Source organism: Haliotis cracherodii, unplaced genomic scaffold (genome assembly GCF_022045235.1).
Source record: "Haliotis cracherodii isolate W230 unplaced genomic scaffold, xgHalCrac1.p SCAF_7, whole genome shotgun sequence".
In the NCBI taxonomy this organism is placed as follows: Eukaryota; Metazoa; Mollusca; class Gastropoda; order Lepetellida; family Haliotidae; genus Haliotis; species Haliotis cracherodii.
The window spans coordinates 9,333,604-9,345,295 of record NW_027266330.1 but is presented as its reverse complement, the minus strand read 5'-3'; the positions used below and the strand labels follow the sequence as shown (position 1 = coordinate 9,345,295).

The 11,692-nt window shown below is 41.2% G+C and overlaps 1 protein-coding gene across 1 annotated transcript; it reads left to right on the top strand.

Moving 5' to 3' along the window:
* The first annotated feature begins 8,799 nt into the window (after positions 1 to 8,799).
* On the top strand, positions 8,800 to 11,692 carry LOC139448650 (uncharacterized). Its single transcript, XM_071230210.1, has 2 exons — positions 8,800 to 9,223; positions 11,397 to 11,692. The coding sequence occupies exons 1-2, from the start codon at positions 8,800 to 8,802 to the stop codon at positions 11,690 to 11,692; spliced, it is 720 nt and encodes a 239-aa protein (XP_071086311.1).

The window sequence follows — 11,692 nt, the reverse complement described above, 5'->3', positions numbered from 1 at the left end:
AAACACACTGAAGGGCATACGAAGTAATCACAAACAGGAACATACGGCACCCTCAAACACATGGAAGGGCATACGAAGTAGTCACAAACAGGAACATACGGCACTCTCAAACACATGGAAGGGCATATGAAATAGTCACAAACAGGAACATACGACACCCTCAAACACATGGAAGGGAATACGAAGTAGTCACAAACAGGAACATACGGCACCCTCTAACACATGGAAGGGCATACGAAGTAGTCACAATCAGGAACATACGACACCCTCAAACACATGGAAGGGCATACGAAGTAGTCAAAAAGAGGAACATACGGCACCCTCAAACACATGGAAGGGCATACGAAGTAATCACAAACAGGAACATACGGCACCCTCAAACACATGGAAGGGCATACGAAGTAATCACAATCAGGAACATACGGCACCCTCAAACACAGGGAAGGGCATACGAAGTAATCACAAACAGGAACATACGGCACTCTCAAACACATGGAAGGGCATACGAAGTAGTCACAAACAGGAACATACGGCACCCTCTAACACATGGAAGGGCATACGAAGTAGTCACAAACAGGAACATACGGCACCCTCAAACACATGGAAGGGCATACGAAGTAATCACAAACAGGAACATACGGCACTCTCAAACACATGGAAGGGCATACGAAGTACTGTAGTCACAAACAGGAACATACGGCACTAATCAAGATAGGGAATATCATGAAACGAGCAGGATTTTCTTTTCCTGAATTTTGTACATAATTGGCAACCTAATCAGGATTTGATGAACACAAGGTGTGAGAATGGCTACCCGTTGTTTGTTGAAATGAATTTCAATAGTTTCAGAAAAGTTTTTATTGCATCTTAGTGACACATGATGCGGCTTTATGGTGATATCATGTATTACAATATTGACAGCCAAACACCATGGTTACCAGTCAAGATAATGATGGTTATGCGTGAGACACATCTTTGAGTCGAATTTTAAGAATATATATGCAGTTTACGATGCTATTCGAGTGTTGCTATTATCGCATAAGGCCTTAAATTTGATACATGTAAAAGCAGTTTTCGTAAATGCAGTTTTCAGCATTTATTCATCGACAATGCCCTTTAAATAATCATTAGAATTCTGTGGTACAAGCAGATTCCGTTGGACTATTTCGACAAAATCATAAGCATATGTTTAGGAATCACTATCAAATAGTGATCATACCAGGTGTTTGCGAAACGATAAGCGTATACTGCCTTGTCTTAGGCACCCTCAAACACATGGAAGGGCATACGAAGTAGTCACAAAGAGGAACATAAGGCACCCTCAAACACATGGAAGGGCATACGAAGTAGTCACAAACAGGAACATACGGTACCCTCAAACACATGGAAGGGCATACGAAGTAGTCACAAACAGGAACATACGGCACCCTCAAACACATGGAAGGGCATACGAAGTAGTCACAAACAGGAACATACGGCACCCTCAAACACATGGAAGGGCATACGAAGTAGTCACAAACAGGAACATACGGCACCCTCAAACACATGGAAGGGCATACGAAGTAGTCACAAACAGGAACATACGACACCCTCAAACACATGGAAGGGCATACGAAGTAGTCACAAACAGGAACATACGGCACCCTCAAACACATGGAAGGGCATACGAAGTAGTCACAAAGAGGAACATGCGGCACCCTGAAACACATGGAAAGGCATACGAAGTACTCACAAAGAGGAACATACGGCACCCTCAAACACATGGAAGGGCATACGAAGTAATCACAAACAGGAACATACGGCACTCTCAAACACATGGAAGGGCATACGAAGTAGTCACAAACAGGAACATACGGCACCCTCAAACACATGGAAGGGCATACGAAGTAATCACAAACAGGAACATACGGCACCCTCAAACACATGGAAGGGCATACGAAGTAGTCACAAACAGGAACATACGGCACCCTCAAACACATGGAAGGGCATACGAAGTAGTCACAAACAGGAACATACGGCACCCTCAAACACATGGAAGGGCATACGAAGTAGTCACAAACAGGAACATACGGCACCCTCAAACACATGGAAGGGCATACGAAGTAGTCACAAAGAGGAACATACGGCACCCTCAAACACATGGAAGGGCATACGAAGTAGTCACAAACAGGAACATACGGCACCCTCAAACACATGGAAGGGCATACGAAGTAGTCACAAACAGGAACATACGGCACCCTCAAACACATGGAAAGGCATACGAAGTAGTCACAAACAGGAACATACGGCACCCTCAAACACATGGAAGGGCATACGATGTAGTCACAAACAGGAACATACGGCACCCTCAAACACATGGAAGGGCATACGAAGTAGTCATAAACAGGAACATACGGCACCCTCAAACACATGGAAGGGCATACGAAGTAGTCACAAACAGGAACATACGACACCCTCAAACACAGGGAAGGGCATACGAAGTAGTCACAAACAGGAACATACGGCACCCTCAAACACATGGAAGGGCATACGAAGTAGTCACAAACAGGAACATACGGCACCCTCAAACACATGGAAGGGCATACGAAGTAATCACAAACAGGAACATACGGCACTCTCAAACACATGGAAGGGCATACGAAGTACTGTAGTCACAAACAGGAACATACGGCACTAATCAAGATAGGGAATATCATGAAACGAGCAGGATTTTCTTTTCCTGAATTTTGTACATAATTGGCAACCTAATCAGGATTTGATGAACACAAGGTGTGAGAATGGCTACCCGTTGTTTGTTGAAATGAATTTCAATAGTTTCAGAAAAGTTTTTATTGCATCTTAGTGACACATGATGCGGCTTTATGGTGATATCATGTATTACAATATTGACAGCCAAACACCATGGTTACCAGTCAAGATAATGATGGTTATGCGTGAGACACATCTTTGAGTCGAATTTTAAGAATATATATGCAGTTTACGATGTTATTCGAGTGTTGCTATTATCGCATAAGACCTTAAATTTGATACATGTAAAAGCAGTTTTCGTAAATGCAGTTTTCAGCATTTATTCATCGACAATGCCCTTTAAATAATCATTAGAATTCTCTGGTACAAGCAGATTCCGTTGGACTATTTCGACAAAATCATAAGCATATGTTTAGGAATCACTATCAAATAGTGATCATACCAGGTGTTTGCGAAACGATAAGCGTATACTGCCTTGTCTTAGGCACCCTCAAACACATGGAAGGGCATACGAAGTAGTCACAAACAGGAACATAAGGCACCCTCAAACACATGGAAGGGCATACGAAGTAGTCACAAACAGGAACATACGGCACCCTCAAACACATGGAAGGGCATACGAAGTAGTCACAAACAGGAACATACGGCACCCTCAAACACATGGAAGGGCATACGAAGTAGTCACAAACAGGAACATACGGCACCCTCAAACACATGGAAGGGCATACGAAGTAGTCACAAACAGGAACATACGGCACCCTCAAACACATGGAAGGGCATACGAAGTAGTCACAAACAGGAACATACGGCACCCTCAAACACATGGAAGGGCATAAGAAGTAGTCACAAACAGGAACATACGGCACCCTCAAACACAGGGAAGGGCATACGAAGTAATCACAAACAGGAACATACGGCACCCTCAAACACATGGAATGGCATACGAAGTAGTCACAAACAGGAACATACGGCACCCTCAAACACATGGAAGGGCATACGAAGTAATCACAAACAGGAACATACGGCACTCTCAAACACATGGAAGGGCATACGAAGTAGTCACAATCAGGAACATACGGCACCCTCAAACACATGGAAGGGCATACGAAGTAATCACAAACAGGAACATACGGCACTCTCAAACACATGGAAGGGCATACGAAGTAGTCACAAACAGGAACATACGGCACCCTCAAACACATGGAAGGGCATACGAAGTAGTCACAAACAGGAACATACGGCACCTTCAAACATATGGAAGGGCATACGAAGTAGTCACAAACAGGAACATACGGCACCCTCAAACACATGGAAAGTCATACGAAGTAGTCACAAACAGGAACATACGGCACCCTCAAACACATGGAAGGGCAAACGAAGTAGTCACAAACAGGAACATACGGCACCCTCAAACACATGGAAGGGCATACGAAGTAGTCACAAACAGGAACATACGGCACCCTCGAACTCATGGAAGGGCAAACGAAGTAGTCACAAACAGGAACATACGGCACCCTCAAACACATGGAAGGGCATACGAAGTAGTCACAAACAGGAACATACGGCACCCTCAAACACATCGAAGGGCAAACGAAGTAATCACAAACAGGAACATACGGCACCCTCAAACACATGGAAGGGCATAAGAAGTAGTCACAAACAGGAACATACGGCACTAATCAAGATAGGGAATATCACGAAACATGTACAGAATTGGCAACCTATTCTTGACTTGATGAACACAAGATGTTAGAATAGCTACCCGTTATTTGTTCAAATGAATTTCAATAGTTTTAGAAAAGTTATATTGTTTTGTGGACGTTTTTCTTCCGAAACGTCACACATTTACATAAAGATGTGTCCTTTTTCTGCTACTGATACCCTTAATCAGTTTCACAGTTAATTATTAGCATCACAACTTTCAGTACCACAACATAATTATAGTAATTATACCATCGGTACAACTACATATGATCGTAACATGTGTACTACTATTATCATGTTGTAAGACCAGTACTTGATCTATATCTCTTGACCATCAGGGAACCTCGTGACATCTGGATTAGTTTTTGTGACTTGGATCTGGGCCCAAGCAACGCCGCTTCATTAAAATGGAAAAACTTTGATCTCGAGGAATTCATAAAGTTGGCCGCATGTGAACAAAACAAGCTAGGAATTGTGAACTGTGTCCTGTATACACATAATCATAAATTGAAAATTAAGAAGTGTACTCAGACATATGCGACCGTGTGTGAAAAGGAGACAAGTAAGTATTTTAAGTTTTGGAAAAAAAAATATGACGGAATCTGTTCCCTCTTATATTGAGTTTCTGCATACCATTTATCAGTATGTCAGAGTGTGAAATTTCTTTTCCGCCTGTCTACATACTTTGTAGAACTTCTTTAAAGAAATACGTATGTAATGCTGTGACGTATGGTTCTTGACAGATTTACATCTCATTGATTACGTTGGTTATTCGTATGATATACCACTCCATTAACCTAATAACTATTAATATAAAACTATATAAATATAGTTCATGTACATGTACTTTTCGATTTGAAATACATCACTTTGATATACTCGTGGCTCCACTATATACTCTGACACCCTTAGAATATCAAATATTGCCGATGTGACGTAAAGCATAAACTCACTCAGTCATTAGAATATCAAAACCACGGTTAGAGGATGCCCTAGGGTTTATCCTTACCATCTAAAGGAGTAGGCATAGACTCTGAAAAGTTGTGTTCCTGATAATAAAGAAGTTGACATCCATGAATTCTCCTCCTCACATGAGAATAGGTCCAAACCGTGAAATCCGGGTTAGAATTTTTTTCAGCAACCCCTGATTGCCGTAAGAGGCGACTGACGGGATCGGGTGGTCAGGCTCGCTGACTTGGTTAATGCATGTCATGTCATGTACCTCAAGTGCGTAGATCGATGCTCATGATACCAATCACTGCATTGTGTGGTCCATGTACAGACTGCCGTCAAACAGCTAGAATATTCCTGTGTGCTTAACATGAACAAACAAACAAAAACAATAGGTCCATCCGTTCGCATATGGCCTAGAAGAACTGGGTCAGTATGTGACCTCTTGGATTAACGTCTGATTTACCTTCCGTGTAGTCCATGTAAGGGATTTGAAAGAGTGCGTCGAATGTTCTGAACCGTGTATGGAAGTCTCAATAAACCGTTGTTTTGTTTCACGGTATACCGTTTAGCAAGTCAAATCACTATTTGCTAACACAGGCGAACAACGACTTCACAATCAGTATTACTCTACTTTTTATATATACCAGCTTAGATGTGTTACAGGACAATAGTTACCTATCGCGGCATCTTATCTGTTTATGCAACCGTTTGAAACAAATATATCTTATGAGATTGATAATTATAATAATCAGTGTAAATTACATCAAACATTATTTACATCCGTGTCTCCCATCGCACACCGCAAAAGTTCAGCTACAAGACGCTGGCCTGTAAATAATCAAGTCTGGACCACACAATCAAGTGACTGATATTACGTGCAACTATCAACACCGTCTAAGGCGCCGCGATTCGCTGAGCAGAGTTGCGTCCCTTGGGCACGCCAGAAACCCATGATTGTGGTTTCGAATCCCGGTTCGCCCCGATTATGTTTCTAGGTTTGTCAGCACCATACCCGTGCTCGTGGACCAACAATTACACACATCTCGTAAGTAACAACTACTCACGTCTCGTACTGTAAAAAGTTAAATAGCCGTAAATACTCGTGTGTGAACTTTGGTAGACGAACAAATTTGGTGAGTAAGTGGGTAAGATAATGAAATAAATCAAATCGAGTCTTTCATTGCTCTAACATTTCGGTTACAGACGGATGTGCCAGCATCGAGGCTGTAATTGTCTATAATGGAAAGTACTGCGGTGAGTCTTGTGTGTCATAGGCCATTGTTTAGAACCAGTGAAGGTGTTTACAAGTATATAAACAGAAGCAGCTCCTCACTGTTAGTTTTCCAATGCTCCCATTACGTTAACATTCCATGTACATTCCAAAAATAATCTCTAGACCCTCACCTTATCAAGATACCTTCACTGTGAAGTGCAACAGTAACTGGCAATGGAGGAAATGCCGTTTCACAATAACCCCAATGATGACCTTTTAAATGTGTGTTTTATGTGATGGGATACATGCAATTAAAACGTTTTATGGTCGTAGAGGTCACCAGGAGATAACCATGTTTTACAAAAACCTCAATCTTCACTTTAACTTGTTTTGACTAAGAATTAACTAAAATAACTGTTTCATTGGTGTGAAAATAGGAAAACTTGCAATTTTAAAGATAACAACTTTTGGTTTACTGCATTTAGCGACGTGTCGCCTCAACCTTAAGACGGTAAATTCTCAGCATCAATATGTTTTTCGAAAGTTTAACTACAAACACATTAGTAAGATCTTTCCATTTCTTGACCTTTACCTTTGACCTTCTTACATCATAGGTCAAACCATTATCTATGTCCGTGTTCCATTGATGTATATTCAGTAATGTCATTTAAGAGAAAGTATGCTACATCCATGTTTCACAATAACCAGACGTTATCTTTGTCATAAATACATAAATCACAAGTGATTTTGTAATATGTGTTAAGACACATAGACATATATACTTCAATAGTTGAAGTGATGAGCATACTTCAGAGACTGAAAATCATACAACCTGCTTCTATAAAATCCTTTGGCCTGATTTGGGCCAAGGTATATAACAAGTTTCAAGATAAATGCATTAATAACGTTTGTAAAAAGTACCCTTGATTTGTCACCTTTTCACGACTGTGTCAAATGTGTCCCCAGCAGCGATTTAATGTCTAATCTTTGTGTCTTATCCTCGACGGTCGTCGTCACATCCATAAGCCTTATGGAGCTGCTAACTAAGCTAGGGGCAGAGATGAGTTGAAAACGCCCCCAAAACATGCGTTAATTAGTTATCCACGACAACATAACAAGTACGATCTGGAATATATCTTGAAATATATTTCGTCATATGCAGAGCTTAACAACAGTATGATGGCAAGAGATGATCTATTGCTTTGACCAGTTACGATGATTGTCACAGTAAGACCACTCAGCCTTCCGGACGACTGTTGTTTGGAACGTGTAGATATATACAAACGATATTACTTCGTACTCGGCACTGTTTCCTCGGGACGATCACACTGGTGATGCCTACTAAACGGTAAAAGTGAAGATTAAGAATTGTGTTTATCAATGTATCGTCGGTCTTTTAACATTCCTGGAATCAATGCTATTATGGAAACTATTGTAATTCCCACAACGCTCTCTGATACTGTATCGCTAGACTATCAGAACGAGTAGAAAACAACTGTACTGTTTTTCAGAAACAATTTATTTCCGAAGGCTTTGGGTCGTTCTCGCTTATTTGAGACCATTTATTTGTCATGTGACCCAAAATATTTCTTGGAATGCGTGTGTATCTTTGTTGTTTAGAGCGGCATTCATCAGTATTCCAGCTATCTGACAGCGGTCTGTCAAGTATCGAGAAACCGATGACTGATATCATGAACATCGATCCACGCTTCGGGAAACGAGTCAGATCACCCAATCCATTTTGTCATCTCTTCTGACAAGCATGGCTTGCTGGGGACCAGTTTTAACCCGACTCCCAATTAAGTCGCCTCTCATGACTAGCAGCAGGAAGTTAGTGGAAAGGTCTACCTAGGGTATCCAAAATGCAATGAGCGATTGCCAAATGTAAACTACACTGTCGTAAAGTACCGCTGTGTTTCAAGGCAAAGACCCAATTTATATTGAAGGAACCTCTTGTACATTTTCTTCCTGAACCAGAATTAAACAAATCAGGACCCGCGTAATTCCAATGCAATTGTTTTCCGGCACAACACTCAGTAAACCACTGTTCCCATACAATTGTCCCTGTTCCAGCTTGATAACGGCGAAAGAATGTCAATCGAAACGTTGCTAAATGCAATAACCTAGAAGTTGTTATCCATAAAGGTGTACGTTTTCTAATTTACTCACCAAATTCTAGAATGCCAATCAAACAGTTAGCCTGTTCACCCCGATTATGTTTATCGAAATCAGCTGCAACAGATCCCGCTGCGGCGGAGTCAACTACTGAATCCGATGTAACAACTTCAGAATCCGTTGTAACAACTACTGAATCCGATGTAACAACTACTGAATCCGATGTAACAACTTCAGAATCCGATGTAACAACTTCAGAATCCGATGTAACAACTACTGAATCCGATGTAACAACTACTGAATCCGCTGTAACAACTACTGAATCCGATGTAACAACTACTGAATCCGATGTAACAACTTCAGAATCCGATGTAACAACTTCAGAATCCGATGTAACAACTGTGGAAACAGAATCTGCTCAAACACCAGACGCAACTACATCATCTAATGGAAAAACAACTCCAGTGATGCAATTGCCAGAAAACTTGTGTAAGTACAAACACTGTCAGAATAACATAAGTGATTGTCCTCTTCTTTTTGACACATTGGACAGAAGGGGTTATGTTCTAAATCGGACTCGAAGACTAGTGCTGTGTTTGTTCTGTTGCTTATTCCAGTTCACAATAAGTGACGAACCAGAATTAGAAATTTAACATGATATCCCTTGGCCGGACTTATCTGAAGACAAAAAAACAAGCATATGCTTCCCATCAAATGTCAAAGTGGCCCTGTGAAGATCCGGGGTAGACTAGGTCTTCAGCAACCCATGCTTGTCGTAAAAGGCGACTATGATTGTCGTAAAAGGCGACGAACGGGATCGGGTGGTCAAGTTCGCTGACTTGGTTGATGCATGTCATCGTTTCCCAATTGCGTGGACCGATGCTCATGATGTCAATCCCTGGATTGTCTGGTAAAGACTCGATTATTTACAGACCGCCGCCATATAGCTGGAATATTGCTGAGTGCGGCGTTAAACAACAAACTAACTAACTAAATGTCACAGTGGCTATCACTTACGTCATTGATTGTCATCATTTGTTCCCACCGTGACCTTACATTTCGGGTCTGGCCCCTGGCATTAGGATAGCACGTACCAAGTAAATCCTTCTTGAGGTAGGTGATAACGAGTTTTCAGGTTTTCGTTTTGAGGATGATCTTGACCTTTGACAAGACAGATCAATGTTCCAAAACGATCATTAAGTTTGTTTGTTTGTTGTTTAACTCAGCAATATTCCAGCTATATGACGGCGGTCTGTAAAATAATCGAGTCTGGACCAGACAATCCAGTGATTGACATCATGAGCATCGATCCACGCAGTTGGGATCGATGACATGTATCAAAACCAAGTGAGCGAGCCTGACCACCGGTGTACCCGATCTCTTTAGTCGCCTTTTACGGCAAGTATTGGTTTGCTGAAGATCTATTCTACCCCGGAATCTTCACTTGATAGGGAATACCTGAGATATTCAAGCACCACATTTACTGCTTGACTGCAGATTTTCCCATGGCAAGAGATAATTATTTGAAAGCATCAACCTCGTGGATTTAAAAAAACCTAATAAAATTATTCTTATCGTTCTTTTAAGAAATTGAATTGTTCAAACGATGTTGATTAACCCCCTGGATGCCAGAGGACATATAAATGTCCCCCCTCTTTAACCCTTACTGTGTAGTCGAATAAAATTCAAAATGCATTCATCACGCACACAAATACGCTTGACAGTTTTGAATTTAGTGAGATATTCCCTGTTCTGTGATATCACCCTCTGTCACTTTAGGCAAAGAAGGCTCATCGTAATAGTACGGGGGCGAACGTAAATGACTATATTACCTCCACAGTACCCATGTTTGACCTCTGCTAAACATTCAACACAGACACTCGTTACGAGTCACCACATGTTCCTTTAGTACTGTCTCACGTACGCTTCATTCAGGCATTGATGGTTCGGATGATATCAATTATGCGAGAAAATTAAATTTAAATGGAGAACTGATAAAGAAGAAAAATTTCTCTGTAACTTTCAGATAGGTTTTTATCACTTGTTGAAAAAGCAGTTGATGCCGTATTCACAAATATTGATGAAAGTATCGAGGTTATTAGAGAGGCACTCTCCTTTGAAATGAAGAAAGTATACTAGTTCACATGGATATGAAAACACAACAATGATTTGAATGGGAATGTCAGTTACTAAAAAAAAGAGATGTACATGACTCAAAAAGGCTGTATTCTTAGCCCCTTCCTGTTCTGTTTTTTCATCAATGAACTAGCTGCACAAATTAAGCTAATTGTACTGATGGTATACAGCTACATCCAGATATTAAGATATTTCTGTTGCTTTTTGTTGATGATATAGCTCAGTTCTCTAGTACGATGAAAGGTTTACAGAATTTGATAGATCAACTGGAGCTGTATTGTTCTATTTGGTTGGTTGGTTGGTTGGTTGGTTCGTTGGTTGGTTGGTTGGTTCGTTGGTTGGTTCGTTGGTTGGTTGGTTGGTTGGTTGTTTAACGCCGCACTCAGCAATATTACAACTATTGAACGGCGGTCTGTAAATAATCGAGTGTGGACCAGACAATCCAGTGATTGATATATTGCTTAGTGCCTCGTTAAACAACAAACAAACAAAGATAGACGTATATGTATGTGTAATGTTTCTGTAGGCCCGAACTGCACAACAACCAACAACACGTGTGTCTGGATTTCATCTGCTGGGCCTTCAGTGGATGAAATGAAAGAGCTAATAAAGAAACTTAGATTGGAAAAGAAGACACTCTCGTCCTACAGACGTGAAAAGACATCGGCTAGTGACGACCGGCCAACTGCCCAGGCAATCGGAGAGGTTGGAATCGTCTTCTTTGTCCTTGTGTTTGCCGGAGTGGTGCTTCTTGACTGTGGAAGAGTCGTTGACTGTCTTCGGAAGCGAAACCGAAAACGCGTGATCTTTAGCAAAGCCTGA